The 21,375-nt window shown below is 43.7% G+C and overlaps 4 protein-coding genes and 1 long non-coding RNA gene across 7 annotated transcripts in view; 4 read left to right on the plus strand and 1 right to left on the minus strand.

Annotated features, from left to right (window-relative positions):
* Positions 1–170: 170 nt before the first annotated feature.
* LOC125760534 (dolichol kinase) lies at positions 171–2,117 on the plus strand. The gene is made up of 5 exons (XM_049420733.1): positions 171–317; positions 392–884; positions 949–1,338; positions 1,403–1,679; positions 1,758–2,117. The coding sequence occupies exons 1-5, from the start codon at positions 295–297 to the stop codon at positions 1,979–1,981; spliced, it is 1,407 nt and encodes a 468-aa protein (XP_049276690.1). The 5' UTR covers positions 171–294; the 3' UTR covers positions 1,982–2,117.
* On the minus strand, positions 2,053–7,828 carry LOC125760499 (lysine-specific demethylase 3A). 2 transcript variants are annotated; one of them, XM_049420677.1, is made up of 9 exons: positions 7,763–7,822; positions 7,421–7,644; positions 7,046–7,360; positions 6,641–6,979; positions 5,843–6,572; positions 5,308–5,758; positions 5,008–5,222; positions 4,802–4,932; positions 2,053–4,733 (listed from the first exon to the last, which is right to left on the minus strand). In XM_049420677.1, exons 2-9 carry the CDS (start codon positions 7,436–7,438, stop codon positions 2,178–2,180), a joined length of 4,755 nt encoding a protein of 1,584 aa, XP_049276634.1. In that variant the 5' UTR covers positions 7,439–7,644; positions 7,763–7,822; the 3' UTR covers positions 2,053–2,177. The 2 variants fall into 2 exon arrangements, with proteins under 2 accessions (XP_049276634.1, XP_049276633.1); XM_049420676.1 differs by having other exon boundaries at positions 7,421–7,828.
* A 651-nt stretch (positions 7,829–8,479) lies between these two features.
* Positions 8,480–12,086, plus strand: LOC125760509 (ribosome quality control complex subunit NEMF homolog). Its single transcript, XM_049420700.1, has 2 exons — positions 8,480–8,694; positions 8,778–12,086. Exons 1-2 carry the CDS (start codon positions 8,636–8,638, stop codon positions 11,866–11,868), a joined length of 3,150 nt encoding a protein of 1,049 aa, XP_049276657.1. The 5' UTR covers positions 8,480–8,635; the 3' UTR covers positions 11,869–12,086.
* A 321-nt stretch (positions 12,087–12,407) lies between these two features.
* LOC125760513 (uncharacterized) overlaps positions 12,408–21,375 on the plus strand; it is a 46,350-nt gene continuing 37,382 nt past the window's right edge. The window contains exons 1-2 of one of the 2 annotated variants that reach the window (XM_049420704.1): positions 12,408–12,846; positions 14,794–15,216. In XM_049420704.1, coding sequence (XP_049276661.1) covers positions 15,149–15,216 — 68 coding nt within the window. In that variant the 5' untranslated portion in view covers positions 12,408–12,846; positions 14,794–15,148. The remainder of the gene's footprint in view (positions 12,847–14,793; positions 15,217–21,375) is intronic. The other variant, XM_049420705.1, reaches the window with a different exon arrangement.
* On the plus strand, positions 19,396–20,175 carry LOC125760535 (uncharacterized). Its single transcript, XR_007418014.1, has 2 exons — positions 19,396–19,934; positions 20,000–20,175. It is a non-coding gene; the product is annotated as an uncharacterized LOC125760535 (long non-coding RNA).

Consider the following 21,375-nt stretch of genomic DNA (forward strand, 5'->3'; position numbering starts at 1 on the left):
TGCTCACGATTTAAAATTTATAGATAAAATAAAGAACAGAATAAAATCGAAATAATGATTATGATTTCGATTATAATACGGCAATGTGTCGAAGATTATAAAATATTTAATTAAAAGCTCAAAAGAAGCTAAAAAGTACTATTTGTGAATCTACTTATTTACCTTGACCTTAACTTACAACACCCACTGTTCAAATGGGTTGAATTTGTTACTTGGAATCGCTGCAGCCGGCAGTTGCGATTGTTTGCATTATGTTTTGAAACTTATGTACCGAGTGCTTCGTCCAACGAAAGGATGAATAGTTTCTACAAAACACGGTAAGCAATCAATTCCTTTCTCAAAAATGTGTCTGTTATTCGAGGTGTTCATTTACCCCAATTTTCTTGGACAGACCCGGTGCTAGCCCCGGTTGGTGGCTATGCTGCTTGTTGCCGGCCTGCTATGCAGCAACTATTTGGCGCCCTTATCAGCAGGATCATCAACAACACTTGCCACGAGATTACAAACGCACGGTACTCATGACCTTTGGACTGTTGCTGCAGTCACTGGTCATCCGTGGCAGTTTGGAATCCCGCTGGAACCGTGGACAAGCCTTTCTGCTTACGCTTCTGGTTGCTGCTTTCAGTTGGGTTCTGTTTACAGTGTGCCTAAAGGAAAATGTTGTATTCGCTAGCGTTAGTGGATTGGTTCCGATCGTTCTGTACGATAAGCTTTATTTTACTATACTTAAATCGATACCTAAGAGCTTCAGCTATGGGGAAGGCTTCATAGTAGCGCAAGGTACTGTTACGTTTGTCTACTGCACATTCCTACAGTTGCCCCTCGTAATATTTCGACCGGATGCACCGTACACTGAATTGCAAATGATATATGCTATTCTACAGGTAAGCTACCGCGTCATAACGTTTCCGGATCAAAGCTTAACTAATCTACTAACGGTTATTTTAGATCGGTTTACTGGGAATACTGTTGCTCGTATGGGCGACATACTCCTTCACATGGCTTCGGAAAACAATTCCATTTTGGATCGCACTCGGCATCACAAGCATTCTGGTGGCCTTATGTCCCATCGGCAAACAGCCTGCAGTTACTCGCTTAGCACTGTTCTTCGTGAACGACATACAAACGATAGTGGCGACCGGAATGTATCTGCAGCTTTTGCTGCTTACCGTGTCATTCATCATGTGGCAGTTTAATTATGGACGCCGCACGACAACAGCAACAAGAAAAGTGTTCCACCTCCTAGTCGTACTGGTGTACGGTCCGGGACTGTGGTATCAGTGCCGGTTGCTGTACCTAGCTAGCGGTCTTATGCTTGCCGTATTGATTGTACTAGAGGTACTTCCGGATCGTTTGGCTTCCGTGTGTATTTTGTCACTTTCCCATTGGTTTCCATTTGCAGATGGCTCGCCTGATACAGCTAGCTCCTGTAGCGAACGTTCTCAGCGTTGCGGTAAATTTGTTCATCGACGAAAAGGATGCGGGTGCCGTGGCCCTTACACCAATATACCTTCTGGTGGGTTGCTCTTTACCGCTTTGGTTGCACCCCGTGCCGTGTGATTTAACCAACTCGAGCGGTCTGCAGATGCTCACCCTTTCGGCCGGTGTACTTTCGATCGGCATAGGTGACACAGCCGCCAGTGTGGTTGGATACCATTTCGGACGACACAAATGGCACGGTACATGATTTGTTTTTGTTTGCGAAGGAATAGTCACGGGCAATTAATAACGTTTTGAAATGTTTCTGTTTTTTTTAGCTTCCACGAATAAATCCGTCGAAGGTACGGTTGCGTCAGTGTTGCTGCAAGCACTGGCCATCGGTGTACTATACCACATCGGTGTGATACATCTGACGGTAAGCAGGGCAGCTTATGCTGGTGTTGCAGTAATAGTGAATGCCCTCGTCGAATCGCGAACGGATCAGATCGACAATTTGGTGCTTCCGCTAATTACCTACCTGATACTTGTTAGTTCCTCCTGATCATGCCTTAGCCGCAAGTAAATTATTCTTTCCATTTTCGTTAAGCCATAAAAGTGAACATCACACGCTCGTTCGTGCTACGTTTCAATCTTGTAATAGAATTGTATTTGTGTCCCATAAAATGTAATATTGAAAATGTTTCATCTAAGCTTTACTTACCAAAGAGACATCTTTACTGTTGCTGTTGCTATCTGTTTTATTGTCCCTCGCTACCTTCGGGGCAGGTCATCCTAATTAGTGGAATCGTTATGCACGACACCGCATCTTTTACCGTGTGGTAAATAATATTCTTTATCTGTAGCTTATCTTCGTGGTTCGAGTGCGTTCTGCTGAGATGGCGGAACTCGTTCGTTAGCTTTAAGCAGTGGGAAATGTTTTCGGGCGACACGAAATCCTCCGCCACCTTGATGCAGTTGTGCAGGTTGCGCACCTGATGCGGTGCCCCGGCCGGTATAAATATGGCATCGCCGGAACACTGCACGATCGCGTATCCCTCCACTTGGTACTCCTGCTGCAAACGTTTGCGCATGTTTCGATCGAGGTACCACTTTTGATCGTGTATCGGATCGTGGTTCGGCTTGATCGTGCCACCACGCTCCAGCTCTATCTTGTTCAGCAGCGCACGAATCTTGTCCGCATCCTGCGCATGATAGATGTGCCAGAGAGCACCCGGCAACTCCTTCCGCTCCCGTATACGCTGCCGCGTCAAATAATCGCAGTCCTCCGAATCGATCAGTTCCACGATCTTCTCGTTGTACCCTCTCCTCGGTACGTCCTTCGGAATGCCCACGTACACCATCACGTTGACCGCGTCGGAAATGTCCAGATGCAGATTGGTGGTACCCTTGGTGGGATGCAACGCCGACCCATACGCACTGTACATCTTTGGGCCGAGATCGGGTCGCACGAAAAAGCTGGTCAACCGGCTGGCTAGATTCAGCCGTCCTTCTCGACGTGTGTATTCGGCCAGCGGGAGCGATTTCATGAGATCGTAAAACCTTGTCGGCATCATTTCGGCGAAATCATCACCCGGCGGCCAATCCTTCAGCTTCAGCATCATCGGTCGTTCGCGCTCGTCCACCAAACGTTCGGCAATCTCTTCGAACCCATCCCAAAACACCTTCATCTGGTGCCCGCGAACAATCTTACCGTTGAAACAGTTGATCAGATCGTTTATATCTTCGCCGAAATCGCGCCCGAACGATCCCGGCATCCAGAGGTCCATATCCATCTTGCTCGATACTGCTGACACCATCACCGGTTGGCCCCGTGCCCATTGCTCGTGGAAGATGCGATAGTTGTGCACATCCAGCGGATCAAGCAACCGTAACAGCTTCCCATTGCACAGCCACTCGTGGGCAACGTCCGTGTAGATCGTTTTCGAGGTGATCAGATTCATTTTACGTTCGGGCTTGTTCCTGTACCTTAGTCCACCATCCCTCATGCTACGATTGTAATCCATAATCATCCTTTCGTTCGTCAGGTCGTCGTTACTGTGCTGTCCCCGGAGGTAAATAAATTCCTCCAAAAAGTCGCGCACAAACTGCTGCACACGATCGCGCCCGATGCTAATACATTCGGCAAAATCGTTCAGCTGGTCCGGTCTGCTTACCATGTGCGGGTGCAACCGTTCGAAAATACTTTTGTCTGATTTCACCATCTGTTTGATAATCATGGCGAACGTGTTTTGATCTACTGTGGGTGACGATTTGTACCGATCCTCTTCGCTGTAAGGAACTGGAACCGTTTGTACCGTTTCTTTTAGCTTTTGTTTTTTTACCGGTTCCTTTACCTCTGTATCGTCACCTGTACCATTTCCAATCGCTGGCCCCGATTCATTGTCTATTGGTTCATTTTTTATAGTCTCGTCTTCATTACTTTCACTACCTCCGTTTGTTAAGACCGGATCTTTTACGGAGGGATTAATCGGGTTGTCTTTCTTTTCTCCGTTTACTGCACTGTTAGTTGTGTTTTCGTGCTTCATTACGAAGCTGTTTGAGTTGGGTTCGTCCTGAGTGCAAACCTTAACATTGGTTTCATCTGGTGCAACAACCTTGTCGTCCACTTGTTTATCATTCATCATTATGTTTTCGGTATCAACTATCTCTTGTTTGATTTCTTCCTTAATTTCAATGCTTTCCTGTGCCATTTCAACAGCAGGTGGGGGCACGGTAGGAATCTTGTACAATCGTTCATCGAAATGGTCACCATCGGTATGAATTTCGCTAACGAACCCATCAAAGCTATAGCTTTGCTTTTCCTTGGTCGTTTCATTGTCCGTATTCGGCATACCCCATGCATCGTTCTTTTGCTGTCCGTTGCTGTCACGGAACTGCTGTGAAAAGACAATCCGGCACTCAACTGGATCACTCGTAGCCGTGGTGCTTCTAGCGTATCCCATCTGCTCGATATGCTTTATAGTAACCGATACCTCTCCGACCGAGGGTTGCAATCCCCCCACACCATTTCCATTTTCAGGCGTGATCGGATAGATAAATTCCAGCTGGTCCTTAATCTTGCGGAACAAATGCTCTTTGCTTAGCGGACACTCACAGTTTAGTGGAATCTCGAGCAGCGCACAGATACCGTGCATTTGACGGACCAGCGTGTACAGACACTTGCTGGGAATGATTTGCGTCAGCATCAGTAGCGTTTGATCGTGCGGTTCTTTCGTGGCACTGCACAGCAACCAACCTTTCGTATCCTTGTCTTTGGTTGTTGATTCCACCGAAATTGTACCATTTTTGCGACACTACAAATAAAAGAAAAAAATGTTAGTTTGTTCCCATTTATAACAAAATTCAACTGCTCCCAGCTTACCTTGTAACAGTCAATGCAAACAACGAAACCGCACGTAGAACAAACCCAGTGATGGTTAAACAGTGTCGTCTGACAAACGTCGCACATTTCTCGTACGCCGTGTACCGCTTGTTTCCATGCGATAGTTTTATCTGAAGAGAAAAAGAAAAAAAAAACAAAACAGTCGCGTTAGTGAGATCCATTACAAAAAGGTCCGGCAACCTTACCTTCCGCCATATGCTCAAAGTATGCTTCCTTTTCTTGGTGAAAAAGTTCACAAAATTTATACCCCACTTGACCGAGCAAAAATTTCGACTTTTCCACCGACAGATCGGCGGGCACTTTCTCCAAATTGGAGCTCCACAGTCCCGTGTCTGTATCTTTCGCATCCAAAAATGGATCGGCAAACCCGAATACTTCCAGCTGTCCCTGCTCGTTGTATCTAATGGAAATGTAAAACATTCGCAACAAAAAAGAGGAATTCGTAATTCATTTGGTACGGTTTTTTCTGTTGCTACACCACTTACTTCAACTTTCGGAACGCGATGAAACGGCAGAAGATGATGGACGCATTCCGGGAACGTGCTGAAGCAGAGCGGCCACACTCGCGGCAGCGCGGTAACCGTGAGGCCACCTTATAGCACGGTCCATTCTGCAGGAACGCTTCCGGAGGGCATTTTTTCCTCGGATAGGAACGGCGCTTCTTTGTCGGATCTAGTTCCTGCGCTGAGTTCTTCCGTTTCATTGCTTGTATCGTTTGAAGCACCATTTTGTCGTACTCTACCTTTATCATAGAGGGGGTCAATAGGGGAGTAGTAACACTCCTAGGTACTGCAATCAATTCTGGCTTCACTTCAGCCTGCTGCTTCAACTGATTTGTTTCCATTCGTACCGGTGGTATCTTGTTTGCTTCCTGCGCCTGCCTCCCTTGCATAGTTGCCAGTAGTTTTTGTAAGTTATACGCTTGGATTTGTTCCCCTAGGAATGGTAGAGAAAGAAGAATTATACCCATATTTATACATGCATAATGTTATTTGATAATAATTCAACCGAAACACTTACATATAGCTGAGGCAGATGGCATAGTAGCAGCGATATTTTGTACCACGTTCGGGTTGTAACTTTCTTTCGTGTTCGGCATCGTAAGGGCCGTTGTTTGCTGCACAGGCAATGGCGTACTCGCCGAGACAGTCGAAGGATAAAATGGAGGAGACTCCTTTAAGGGGACACCAGTGCTGCTGCTGCTGTTGGTGCTGCTGCTGCTGCTGGTGCTGCTGCTGCTGCTAGTATCGTGTTTCGTGTCTAAATTTAGTGCCTCATCCTGACCTTGTACTTGGTTTACCGGTTTGGGAATAATACTTGGCTTATTGCTTGGCATTGGGACAAGCAATGATTTCGATTGCTCTGTTGCTACTCTATGCGCTGGTGGCGGGTCGGTCGGAGATTTGGTAGCAACTTGTACTAGATTTAGTAATCGTCGACCTTCATTAGTTTCCTGCACGTTATAATGTGCCGACTGGTTCCTGTGATCCGGCGTGGTAATATCGGGTGCCCCATAGACGTGTGCCGGTGCAGGAGACGTTACTTTCGGTTTTAGTATAGTTAGCATTACGTTTGTACGATGTTTTGACACCAAGACGGGTTCACCATTTGGGGCAAATGTTTTCACGATAGAATTCGGTGCTCTTCGCTGGTCTTGGTGGAACTGCAAAAGACGATAAATTTCCTGATGCGTCCTATTATAATCACCGTGAGCGATCACTTTCTGCATCCCAACACCCGGCTTATCTTGCTAAAGAATTGAGAAAAAATGTATAATTAAAAAAATGCGGAAAGAAACACAAACATTAACGTTCCTACCGTAGCACAATTTGTTGGTGGTTCGTTATGCACGTGTACCGTACGAGGGCTCACTTTTTTCGTTTCTACCGACGATGAACTCATTTCTACCTTGTGTAAGTTACTTTTCGTAATATCCAGCAATTGTTTCGCGTAAGCATTCGCGTGTGCCTTTTGGTACGTTATGCCTTCCATTGTTGATTTGCTTGTGGACAGAAAAGGAAGCACAAGGGAACACTTTTGTCCATCCGTGGATCCTGTTGTGGTGTTGGCTTTTATCAATCCGGGTGTTGTAATTTTGCGAGACGTCGACGGAAGCTCACGTGGTGTAATATTATAAACTGTTGTTATGTATTCTTCCTACAAAATCAAATTTGTTTTATTATGCTTCAGGCATTTATTCGAACATTTGACTATGAGTCTTACCGTCTTCCTAGAGGTGGATGGAGTTGGTTCTACCACGGCAGCCACCGGCTTTGAACGCGATGGACCTCCCATAGTCTTGGTACCTAAACTTTTTTTCAGCACATCCTTGTACACCTGTTCGAACGTTCGTTTATGTTCGGTGGCATTTGTTTTGGTGCAATATGTTGGTGGCTGTGGTGGTGGTACACGCGCTGCTATCGATGTAACAAAATTAGTTGCCTGTTGTTCGGCCGGAAAACTCTGCCGGTTGCTTTCGGGCGTTACGCGATTCTGCAGCATTTCCCAGCGCCGTTGATAATCGTTCTGCAGGTAGTGCTAAACGAATGGTTACAATAACAACGCTACACGGCCCTATGATGATGCTCATCAACTTACTTGATCTTCTGCGGACATCCTTGTTGAGTGTTTCGCTATGTTTTTGCTTGACTTTTGAAGTTAATGTAGCACATTTATGCTAAAACTACTAGATGATTAAAGCCGTAAAAAATAAAAATTACAGAACTAGGTGTTCTTTGCACTTTTGTTTGTAAGCACAGCTCATTCTGATAAATGACAACTATAATCGATTGATGCAACTGCACCGATGCACATTCTGCCTTCTGGTATGCGTTTGTACAAAAAAAACGAATAGCAAAATAAAATCTTCAATAAGCAAAGTATTTTACCACACAAATCGGTGCACAGAAGCTTTTAATTAGAATTTTATGTACCACATACGTGAATACGTGAGATCAGTGCTATGATATATGGTGGCTTTTTCACGATTCATACAACACCTCAAGCATTTGTCCAAATCTTGGAGGGCTGTCAAAATGACGCTACCCAGCATGCAAGGTTATAAAAATTTGGTAGGTAAATAAACACAATGCTAATAAAAACCCATACCGGGTGTACAGACAAATAACGTGCTCGCTCTTGCAAATGCTGTGCGCACTTCACATCATCCAGAGAGATAAAAGCTAGAGCTGAACAAATGCAGCAAACTTAGCGAAGAAAGCTCATGAGATAGAAGAACGGACATGAAAAGAAGAGCATAAAAAATTGTATACCGTAATGTAAACAAACTATGGTTATTGATAAATAAACAGTAGATACGGCACCGATTATCCGGGCGTAGTTTAACCGTGCGTTCGATTATCCGTGTACAGCGCTAAAGCAGGCGGTTATCATGGCGAAGATGAGTCCGCTTATACCCGAAGTGCAGATGAAAAAAGATATCTCTTTATCCTCGTATCATTATTTCTCTTTCGATGGTGTGTTATTGTCATCGACCGGTTGTTCCGATGACTCGCGGAAACATATATACGCGTTTGCGTAGTACAGTTTATGGCAGTTTAGCTATATTTAGACAAGCTGGTATAAATAACACGCCCGCAGTTTATACCCACCTTGAGTCTGTATGTCATTTGCCGTCACTGTGGAAATAATTTGCTCGCCGGGCTGGACGTCTTGCTGTCAAACGTCGTTTTTTTCGCAACATTATCAGCTGTATTCGTCCTGCCGCGTTGTACGCAAAAGAGAAACTAATAAATATTTGTTGAACGGTAATAACAAATTACACGAAAAATCGTTGGATAGTAAGGTAGGAAAATGACGAAAACACGCTTCAACACATACGATGTCGTGTGCTCCGTTACGGAGTTACAGAAGTAAGTATCAGGCGCAGCAGCTGTTTCGCATGATTTCGCAATACGGAATGATTCACCTGGCCACTGGCTTTGCGTATTTGCAGATTGATTGGTATGCGAGTGAACCAAATTTATGACATCGACAACAAAACGTATCTGATCCGATTGGCTCGGAATGAGGAGAAGGTAGTGCTGCTGCTGGAATCTGGATTGCGCTTCCACACCACCAGCTTCGAGTGGCCAAAGAACATGGCTCCGTCCGGCTTTACGATGAAAATGCGTAAGCATTTGAAAAACAAACGTCTCGAAAGCCTGCAGCAATTGGGTGTGGATCGTATTGTTGATTTTCAGTTCGGAACCGGTGAAGCAGCGTATCATATCATACTGGAACTGTACGACAGAGGCAACATACTGCTCACGGATTGTGATTTGCGCATTCTGAACATTCTCAGACCGCACGTAGAAGGTGAAGAACTGCGGTTCGCGGTGCGCGAAAAATATCCCAAGGATCGTGCCAAACAGGACAACGGTCCGCCGTCGATGGAACAGATCAAAGAAGCGATTGAAAAGGCCCACCCGGGCGACACGTTGCGTACGGCGCTGAACCCGATACTGGAGTACGGTGCGTCGGTAATTGACCACGTACTGCACAAGCAAGGACTGTTCGGGTGTCGTATTGGGGGTGAGGTTCCGGCCGATCCAGCACTTCCAAAGAAAGTGAAGAAGAAACAGAAAAACATTGCGAAAGAGTTCTCGAAAGTATTTAACATGGACACAGACCTTGCTGCCTTGATGAGTGCCATCAATGATGCGGAAAACATGCTTCGCGAGGCACAGAAACAACCTTCCCCTGGGTACATCATACAGAAGAAGGAAGTGAAACCCACAAAGGAAGGCGAAAAGGAAGAGTATTACTTCACGAATTTGGAGTATCAACCGTACTTGTACAACCAATACCAGGGAGAACCGGTCAAGGCGTTCGACTCGTTCGCGATAGCGGTAGATGAGTTTTACTCCTCGCTTGAAAGTCAAAAGATTGATCTTAAAGCATTTGCTCAGGAGCGTGAAGCGCTAAAGAAGCTGTCCAACGTAAAGACCGATCATGCTAAACGTATCGAAGAACTAACGAAGGTGCAGCTAGAAGATCGCAAAAAGGCAGAATTGATCACACGCAACCAAGATTTGGTTAACAAAGCTTTGCTAGCAGTGCAGAGCGCACTGGCAGCTCAAATGTCCTGGACCGACATACAGGATTTGGTGAAGGCTGCCCAAGCAAACAAAGATCCTGTGGCATCCTGTATTCGGCAGCTAAAGCTTGAAATTAATCACATCTCGTTGTATCTTACCGATCCGTACGCGTCTTTGGATGAGGAAAACAGTGAAGATGACGACGAAAGCGAACGTGAAGACGATGAGGCCAGGTTGGAACCGATGGTCGTTGACGTCGATCTGGCATTGTCGGCTTTCGCCAATGCGAGACGTTATTACGATCAGCGTCGCTTTGCGGCTCGCAAAGAACAGAAAACGATCGAGTCCAGTTCGAAAGCGTTGAAAAACGCGGAACGAAAAACGATACAGACCCTTAAAGACGTCCGCACGCAGACCACAATCTCGAAAGTGCGCAAGGTGTATTGGTTCGAGAAGTTCTATTGGTTTGTTAGCTCGGAGAACTATTTGGTTATTGGTGGGCGGGATCAGCAGCAAAACGAGCTAATTGTGAAGCGTTACATGAGACCGACGGACATTTATGTGCATGCCGAAATTCAAGGCGCTTCGAGCGTGATAATCAAAAATCCTGCCGGCGGTGAGATTCCACCGAAAACGTTGCTCGAGGCCGGCACTATGGCCATCTCGTACAGCGTTGCTTGGGATGCAAAGGTAGTGACGAGCGCCTACTGGGTGCGCAGTGAGCAGGTTAGCAAGACGGCCCCAACGGGAGAATATCTCACGACCGGTAGTTTCATGATCCGAGGGCGAAAAAATTTCCTACCACCTTGCCACTTGGTATTGGGATTGTCATTTCTTTTCAAGCTGGAAGATAGCTCGGTCGAGCGTCATCGTGGTGAGCGCCGGGTGCGGACGTTCGATGAAGAATCGGTCGTCAGTAAGGATGATGTGCGGTCGGAAATTTCCGAGCTTCCCGAGCAGGAGATTCAGCTAGACGATGCCGAATCGGACAAGGATGACGAGCAGGATGCAGAATCTGCAAAGGCTCATCAAGAGTTCGAACGAGCTACAGAAACCGAAGCTACAGAAACACTACCTGGTAAGGTTGCAGCGTTGTCCATAGTAAAAGAATCCGAAGAAGAAACCAACTCAAAAGACGCATCGGAAGTCCAGCAAAAGGAACATGATGAAGATCAAGATTTGCCCCAGTTCCCGGACACGCACATCAAAGTGGAACACGATACGGGCAAAGTGTCGGTGCGACCGGATCCCATTTTGCACCGGTTGACGTCAGAACCGGATTCCGAATCGGTGATTTTCCTCGGCGATGATAAACCTTACATAATTCAACCATCCGCACCACGCAAGAAACAAATCTCCAAGAGCAAGCAGAAGGCAAAGGATCTAAAGGAAAAGGAACAGAAAGCAAAGGAAGCACAAAGTGCACCAGTGAAGGAGGACCAACAAAAGCAAGGCCAACTGAAGCGTGGTCAGAAGGCAAAGATGCGCAAAATCAAGGAGAAATACAAGGACCAAGATGACGACGATCGGAAACTAATAATGGAGATTCTGAAATCGGCCGGCAATCGGAAGCAGGACGAGGAAACGAAGGAGGAATCGAATCCACGCAAGGATGGAGAGGGTGGTGATAAAGATCGGAAGCGCACGCCCCGTTTGAAGCCGGGAGAGTTTGAAGAGCTGGGTGATGATACGCCCGCCGCTGCCGATTTGGACATGCTGGATGCGCTTACCGGCCAACCGGTAGAAGAGGACGAGCTGCTGTTTGCCGTGCCTGTGGTGGCTCCCTATCAATCGCTGCACAACTATAAGTACAAGGTGAAGCTTACACCCGGTACAGGAAAGCGCGGAAAGGCCAGCAAGATGGCTCTGCAAATTTTTCTCAAAGATAAGCAATGTACGGCACGGGAAAAGGATCTGCTGAAGGCGATAAAGGATGAGGTGCTGGCTCGAAACATTCCCGGCAAGGTGAAACTGTCCGCACCCCAGATGCAGAAGGTTCGAAAGTAAACGCTTTGTTGCTATTGTACACGTTGTTGGCATTATTTCCTCTGTTAAACATTACGCTTTAATAAATACAAAATAAGATTCTTTCTTGAAAAAAAAAAATCTGGGCATTTGGATTAGTTTTTGTAAAAGGGTTGTTTGAAATTAATAATTATTCTACAAAACTGCATTTAGTCTTCAACAGGACATTTCAAACTCTGTTATACACAAGAACACGCGAGCACACTGGGATACTTTGCGAATGGTCAAAAAGTTACATATCTGGAAAGATTTAGCCTACTTGGCAAATCAAACTGTACTATTATTACCAACGCACACTTGCTCAAAATCTATTTTTCTCTCGCGAACAAATGCTCCCTCACCATTGCTCTCCTATTTTGGTGTCCTTTTTCGTGAGCGGACAAAAACATTTTTCGTTGTATGAAAATGAAAACACCTCCATTAACAGGGTTGCTCAGCTTAGTGTGTTTAATTTTATTTTAGGAACACTTAACGAAACATTATTTTAATATTAAGTTCAAGTTTAATATTATTTCAAATAAAAAGGCTTGTAGTAACAACACAAAAAATCGTGATATATGAAACAGATCGAACAGTATGAGGACCAACATAAAACCAGTTGTGCCAACGATCCCTGTCTAAATCCGTTGGCAGAGTGTGCGGATATCCGTGAGATAGAGCGAACCTGCTGCGAGTGGTTTGTCCGTATGGCCATAAACCAATCCCTGTTCGAACGTGTGCGACCACACAGGGATATTCGTTTGAAGTGATATCGCGCATCATGTTTGTACATTATCGAAATGCGTTCAGGAACTATGAACTGTAAAACGAATGGATAGAAAGCAGTCGCGTAGTGTACAGTTTCCACCAGCTATCGAGTGACGCAAAAAGAAAGGTTTTCATCAGTAAGACCAGCAAAGGATGTCTGTCTAGTGTTTCTCATCTCATGTGCCGTGTTATGGGCGTTCCGAACAGCGAATGGTAAAGTTATTTGGAAGTGTAAAATATAATCGTGAAATGTTTTCTTCCCTGCCTTTTGGTGCTTATCATAAAGCCTGTGAAATCTTGCCCTTTGTTGGGAAGGATTAATTCTACCGCAAACCATCCTTGGCCAAAAAATATTCAACACTAGGGTGGGTGCGTGACGGTCGTGTGTTCGTGTATTGTGTGACTGACACTGAACTGGTCCGTGCACAATAAGTGTGGTGTTTGCTGTGAAAGGAAAATCATGTACATCCCCTGGTTTGTAGTGCAGCAAAATAGTGCGAGGGGTAAAAGCATTGCCATCCTTTTTGGGGAAACAATATCACCCACCGTACCATAATGGTGCCCCAGAAAATGTCAAAATTTTCATACATAAAATATCGATCGCGAACCGTTTGCATGTGTTGTTGAAGGCTCGGATACGCTCGTCCTGCACCGTCCGTGCGCCATACCCACACTCGGCACCATCACCATCCGACCCCGTACCGTGTCGTCCGTGTTGACGGCAGGCGAGAGAAAAACCCATGCGCACATAGTCGAGAACGACAACAGAACTCACACACCAGCAACTTTAACAGCAGCAACAGCAGTAGCCGCAGCAGCACCAGCAAGTACACAGTGGTGTGTCCTTCTCGTCCAGCAAACAAAAACCTTTAGAACAAGGACGGTCCTGAACGGATTGTAACTTGTCGGTGTTGAATTGCGATGGTTAAGAGTGTTTAAAAAAAAGGAAAAATTAAAGATTTACAAAACTGTAAAAAATTTACTTTTTGAATTAAACAAAACATTGAAAGTTGTTCGATAACTTCTTAAAGGTACCTACTTTAGTTAGATTTAATGATTTAAAAACCCTTTAGTGGAATGCAAACCGATTGACTCGTTCGACAACAATATTTGCGGGATGATTTATTGCGGATCGGTAACGCCAATGAACCCATCAAATGAATGTAAATTTCAAAACACCCACACACATAGAGACACGGTCGAAGGATTACCACTACCAGTGTAATATTTGAGGAAAAACAACGAAAAAAAAAACACACACACACACTCACCAAGTGCCGGTGTGTAGGTGCTAAACAAACGAAATTCACCTGCAGCAGCAATAGCCAAATCCGGTCAAACTGGTACTCGTTTGCCAAACAATGGTATCGATGCCGTTAAACAGGTTGAAAACAGGTATACATGGATGGCAAGTGTCAGTGAAGTTAGTATATGATTCATTGAAATAGAAATGGCTTCTAAGCACCAGATGTGACAAAAGCGCAACAATGGTTATAGACCATTAGAGTGTGAGAGAGAGAGAAAAAAAATGAAGAAAGAAATGAAAACACCCCCAAAGAAATTGTAAAAGACACAGATGCACAGTTGCACTAGTGGTTGAAAAAAGAAAGCAAAAACAAATACCTATTCACGCAATGACGTTTTTTGTTCCGTCTGTGTTCTGTGTGTGTGTGTGATTGTGTGGTGGACTGTGTGTTATTTGCAAATGGCGAGTGGATTCCGTTGTTGATTTTGTCGCGTTGCTACTATACTGTACCTACTGGAAACGAGGGAAAATTGACTGCTGAATATTTCATATCCTCTTTCCCTCGCCCCGTCACTGTTTCACTCGCAAATCCGTTTTGTGGTGGAATTTGGTGAAGCTGTGAATGTGATGATAATCGCAGTATGCATTCGGTCCAGCTGGATTGGTCACACATCACCAACAATGTTTCTACCCGCCCCGCGCGATCCAAGATACCGTGTAGTGGTAGGGGGGTTGCTAGCATTTTCGCGAATAATCAACGTTCTTGTGCGCGCGCGATTGTTTTCCCACGATGGAGACGCCCGGTCGTTCATACTTGCGTGTTCAAAGGAGTTTAGTTTTCGTGTGACGCGAGGGGTAACGCGGGGTTACAAATATGCTATGTTTTATGTTCTATTTTGAATAAATCATTTCAGCACATCTTGCCAAGCCACAGGATAAGGCGAACCACACGAATCGTACGGTGCGTGCCATTAAAGCAGCCAGCAATTTCAAAAGAAAAAAAAAACGTTGTGCAATGAAAATGTGTTCCATAAAGGTGGGAAATTGTGTGCAAATGGGTTGCCGTATCGGTATCAAACTGGATGTGTGTTTAAACAGCGTAAAGTGAACGGATAAATATGGGCTTGTGTGACGTGGTGTTCATGATGCAGATGATAATGATGGTGGCAGTGTTTTAAAGCTCGTTTTTCCATCCAAAAGCCCATTGGAACCGTTTGTTTCAAGTGTAAACAAAAACAGCTTCTTTTAAACCGCCTTATCGTAGTGCCAATGCCGGTTGGAAATGTTTCATACTATCACAGAAGAAAGTATTCTCCTCAGGCTCCACCGGATCACCAGTGAGTGTGTTCGCTATGGTTGCTTGCTGCTGTTGAGTTAAATTTGTATTTAGTTAATAGTTTTATAGGCTTTTGTTTAAGTTTCAGTTGTTTGTATAGGTACCTTCATTTCATTATCTATTAACCCACTAATGAGAGTATATTTTTGAGAAAAAAAAGATCCGAGGTTCCAACTCCTATGACCCATTGCCGGACGAACGAAAGCACCGTGAGGGAAGCATTTGTTGCGCCCCTGGTGTGTCCTTCGCAAATAAATGACCTCCGGGTCTGGCATTACTTATGTATGCGCTCTGGTTTATTTCTCACCCACCCAACAGGTTTCCCCCATGTGTCTAACCCCTCCCCCTCCCCGGCACAAAATGTTGGGTGACTCCACGAAACAGTGGAGTGCTTTGAAAGTTAAATTATACAGCCCATCCAAATCATGATTGATGAATGGAAAGCGCTAGTCCACGGTTTTCCCCACGATTTACAAATGGTGGCCGATGATGCAAATGGCTTCTTGCCATTTGCACCGTTCGTACACAGTTGCTATGGCAGCTACATGTGAGCGAGGCAAATGGTGATTTATTTATCAGTGCTTACGAATCGAAATCGAGCGCTGGAATACGTGTTTTATACGCTTACCGCAATTATTACGAGCTTCTTTCTCATCATCGGGTCCGCGGGTCGTTTAGGTTTTGCCAAAAAAAAAGAAAACAAAACAAACAAAACACCAAAAGCAGTTTATTTGCTGTTTATCTTTGTATTTTCATTCGAACAGGGGGCAAACAAAAACAAAAACGACGACGCATCTTTTAATGAAATGGGGTTTCATTCGAATTCATTCAATAACACAGTGCTGCCGGGTGGGAACCTACCTTTGTGCCTGTGGTTGGCATTATTTCTACCGGGTTCTGCCACTGGCATGGAATTGTGAAATATTTTATCTTCCCCTTGTTTTGTTTTCTACATGATGCGTGGAATTTTCATTTCGTTTTCTTCCATTGCCACTGTATGCCACTGACATGCAAACATAATTAATCGTTAAAAGGATTTCAACATTCAAAGGAAGACGGCATTTATGTGCTGTGCTGGAATGTTGTTATGGAATACAAAACACTGCAGGAGAGTTGTTTGCAACCCTCGACAGTGTAGCACACTAAGTTGAAGTAACTCACGCCCCAAAAAGGTATGCAATTAATTGTTTTTTTAAAATGTGAAATGTTTACTGAACCTGTTGTGGTTCTGACTGATGGATAATCCTCTCTTCGAACATCCCCAGTCGTAACGGTAGTTGCATAAATGTATGCAATTCTGCTTGAAATGCCAATCAAGTTGGGTTTATGCAAAGGGCAGCAAGTATACCATGTTTGATGTAAAAGTTAAACATCAGCATTAAACATCTTTAAAGGTTCTCTTCTTGATTCCTTCTTTTGGTCATGATTCCTTCCTAAGTATTTTAGCAGCTAGAATAGAACAAAGTGAGGCTTTTTACCTGTGCCGAACTACTGCATTCAACAGTTGATTCTATAAAATTAACGTCCAAGAGCTAATACATAATATCGGCAACGGATAAGACCAAAATAAGTTGTTGGAAAAGTATTAATTCAATTATACAGATATTGATTTAAATAAAATCAGAAGCACTCGAGATACCTTGACGTTTAGAAACAAAAGTAATCCCAATTTACATACTTTTATGCGTTTGGAGTTAGCCGGAAACATTGACCTTATTACGTTTATCTGTTACTTTGCGATAAAGACACCAAATCGTCAGGATTTGATGGCCTAATACATAATATTTATCTGTAACTGTACCCAGTTTTCTGGGACAAACATGTTCTTCCCGTTCCCGATTCCATTTCTAGGCAGTTTAACCGTTTTGCATGGCTTCCTGGTAATGAAGAAATGCGCCATATTTTGTTCGCTAAAGATAAGGTTTAAGGTTGTGCCTTATTTGTGTTGTATTGTGCCCCATAAAGTGGAAAATGTTTTTTGTTTCCTCTTTGCTAGCTTATTTAATAAAAAGAAAACATAAAATCACTCACCCGTGTGTTTTTGCAACCGGAAGGAATGGCTTCTTTTTTTTCATCCAGTAAGCATTTAGTACATAACCTCTCTGACTGCCGTTGGGTGGGTTCTTCGCTTTACGTAGTGAAGGTTACCGTGTTACTCGTCTTCCACCCGCTTGTTTAACTTCTTCCCACAAACTAACTGACGGAAGTTGGGTGCACACACACACACACACACACACACACACAAACCCATGATTAACGAGCAGTGGCCGCGAAAGCAATAGCTTTAAGTGGCACACGATGACGGACCAAAATCCTGGCATGTTTGTTAGTCCTGCTGATGGCGTGATTAGTCCGTATACCGTACTGTTTCGGTTATTGCTAACGCCATGCCATCCCGTACAGTCGGTAGAGATGACTTTTATATTTCTTCTCTTTTCATCCCAAAAAGAGAGAGAGCTAGGGAGAGAGACTGAGAAAGAGAGAAAGCGAGAGAACTATTTTACTGGCATGGGGCGGGTGGAATTTCATTTGCATGGAATGTATTTATGCAAATATCTGTAAACAACGCATTCCTGCCATTGTGTAATCGAAATGTTCGCCGTCAGTATCGGTACGTCCGTTGCGTACCGTTGGTTTGCCGTGTGGAGAGTTATGATGAATGTTTACGGTGAGTTTAAGGTGAAGGTTGTGCGAATGGAGAACGTCCTGTAGAAAACTTACCGCACGTTGGGGCCAGAAATTCCCGCCATTAAATTTCAACCCTAAAGTGAACCGAAAGGAATAAATATACCTTTAATACTTTATGAATGTTTACTAGCCATAGCTCATTAACCTACCCGGCTGTTGATGAGTTTGCATCCAGAGGCAACCCAAAAAAACACACGTTGACCCACATTGCTTCAGGTTTTGTGCAGACCGGTGCAGATTTTGTCGCTCCGTAATCCGTGGCATATTAACTTTCGGATAACTTTCCCGATGCTTATGCTGCTGTTACACCATTTTCCGTTCCTTTCATTCTGTCCCGGTGGAAAACAGGGGGTTTTGGTAAATTCTTGATCGCCTACAGACACGAAACGGTGGGCTTAAGCTGCAGCATACGTACATACGTACGTACGGGTGTGTTTGATTTATGTTGAGCTTTCCGGAAGCTGCACGGCCGAAGTCAGGCCGACTCGTTTTGGTGACTTTCGTCTCTTCTATGGTTGAGGTTTTGCAGTTTTAAAGTTTTAAAGACCACACTGTGCAACACTATTGCAAACACTCGAACAAACGAGAGGGGTTAGAGCACAACTATAAATGGTCTCCCAAATTGTAAAATAAACTATAATGATAGGCGCCTCAACAAAACAAATAAATTGTAAGCCATTCGAAACATTGCCATGTTCGGTGGTGTAACCACACAGGCCTACTTGTTGAAATACCGATAAAAATAGACCACAGAATTGCCATTCTTTCGACTCCAGCTAATGAACGCACAAAGGACATCAGGGCGATAACACACTTGTGTTTCCTTGTTTGATATTTATTATACACTTTTATATTAAACAAGGGATGGAGGTGTACTATTTGAAACATTTTATTTATGATTTGACTTTTTTGGCACATTTGTCTGAAAAAAAATCTTCTGTTAAAAATTGGTCCAGCGATGCACTATTCATACACCGTGGTTTCAAGGTACGACAAATGACAACTCATAAGGCGCTGCTCTGGGATTTGTCGTATACGACGAACGACAACGACAAGTTTTTTGGGTGCTCTAGGATTTGTCGTCACACAAACTGTCAAACAGAGAAGGGACGTCAAACCGAAACAATAAGAAGAAAAACATCAAATCATCAAACATACAAAACCAACAATAAAGCGTCCTAAAATCTGAGTTCCATTGCCTTAACTTGTTAGACTGGCCGCTTTAATTAAAATTCAGTTTAAAATGATGCACATTGGACAATTTGCGTCCATTTAATTTCTGCTGCAACAATTTGTTCTGTTTTGACAACCAAGATGCACGTTTTGAAAGATGTGCCTACGACAAGTTTTACGAGGTTTATAGAAAAAACAAATTGATTTGTATAACGACAGATGTATGATCATGTTTTACAGGATTTGACAGAGCACCTTCATACAGCTCCATACGTTTGTATTTGTCGTTCGTCGTATACGACAAATCCCAGAGCAGCGCCTAAAGGTGTGACACCACACACACACACACACACACACATACCTCGGTGTGTGTCATAGCAACCGATCATAGTAACCAACGTTGTATTCAGCATCATATCATAGTAACCTTTGAAAACATATCTGAGGAAACTATATATTGCACATCACCTCAATGAGGATGCATTCAATAAACTAACTTCAAGTGAAGTGTAAATCAAAGTAGTCAGTTGTCGTTTTGTCGTCAGCATCAAGCAAGAAAGGTTCTTTCGATCCTATATTCGTGCCAAGTGTATTTCGTCTGCGTGTGTTTGAAAAAAAGAAATGGAGTATATCTTGCTGTTTGTTGTGGGACAGGATGGCATGATTACACGCTTTAGGATTAAAAAGCGCTTACCACTCCGCAAGCTCATGAACACATTTTGCGTTCTCTTTGGTGTGGTACCGTTGGAAGCGTTGTTTGCATACAATGGACTGGTGATACAAGGAACCGACACCGCAGCATCCCTCGAGATGCATGATGGAGACGCGATTTCTGTCTACTGGGCACCCAGCATTATTGTACGGATTTGTCCTTTAGATTGAAGGTATTTGTTCTTTATCTAACTGTCTTTTTTTTTCACCAGACACCGAATTGATTTACGTATAAGATGCGTAAGGTGAGAAAATCTCACGTCCCCCAAGAAGCGCGCGCAGAGGAAATTGCATACATTCATTATGAATCTGACGGGAGTCTAGTGCAGTGTGGTCATAATTTATGCCCAATAAATAATTTAAGGTAGCAAAGGCTTCCACCACCGTCTCTTATCTGGTTCACTTTTCTGCATGTCTTCCGGTATATGCAACACTTCCGAAAAATTAAAACGTGTGTGGGTTGTGTGGTATTTTGTGGATTTGCTTTGTTGTGTTGCTTACTGCCTTTTCGTATTTTCCAGAACAAGGGGTTACCATCAACGGACGGCTCATTCCGTTGCAGCTCAAGTGTTTTTACAGCCTCCGTGTGTAATAGAGCATCACCGGCCCGTGCCCAATTGCCATGGTGGTTGATGATGCAAAACGTTTCAAATCGCAGTAGGTGCTTCGTAAGGATGAGTCATTGTCCTACTTTGTGTCAAAAGGGTAAATGACTGTGAGTGTGTTATTAAGGTTACACGCAATGCTACTAGATCCACAGCAGTGGGAGATTTAACCGTAGCATTTGCTGGCAATGACAACGTGAATGGTAACTTGCCTTTGATGTTTCACGGTGTTTTTATCAGCAAAGGGAGCTGTAATGATGAGCCAAAAAGGGAATCTTTGAAACGAGGCAGCACTACATACGAACTGTCATCCATGTTCGTTTGGTACGGTGAGATGGAAATCATTTTCAAGCGTTCTTGGTACCATTTTAGGGCATATTGCGTAATGTATGATTGGTATGTGTGTGTTTTACGAATGTAATGATGTCATTTTCTAGGAAGCGATTGACAAACATCCGCAAATTATACGGAGAATTATGTTTAGAGAACACATTACAATCAACAAATAAAATCACAGCAACCCTTGTTGGAACAAACATGGCTGAACCACTTTTCTATATTTTCCCGAAAACTATTTGTTTATTAATACCATAAAACTTTATTTAGCTTGCTAATTTTTTTTTAGTTTCATGCACAGTTCGAGTTTCACATTTTACTTCTTTCGTTTTTGGATGGATTCAAAATATCCGCAAAATAATGTTATCTTTCAATTGAGCTGTTTTTGTATCGATAGTTATGTAATCGGCAATATTCGTTAATAAATTGGTTACTGGAAATTCTGATTGTTTTGCATCTGGCCCATCCAAAGTGTAATTTGTTTCTCCTCGTTATGCGTTAAAATTAATGTTCCTGGCGGCCACCGATGACGAAAGAAATTATTCAACTGGTTTTCGTTGCGCCTTATACTGTTTACAGGCTTCAGACAAACTTACGTTTGAATGCCTTATATAAAGAGTTGAATACAGTCACGAATTGCATTCTCA

Source organism: Anopheles funestus, chromosome 2RL (genome assembly GCF_943734845.2).
Source record: "Anopheles funestus chromosome 2RL, idAnoFuneDA-416_04, whole genome shotgun sequence".
Lineage (NCBI taxonomy): Eukaryota > Metazoa > Arthropoda > Insecta > Diptera > Culicidae > Anopheles > Anopheles funestus.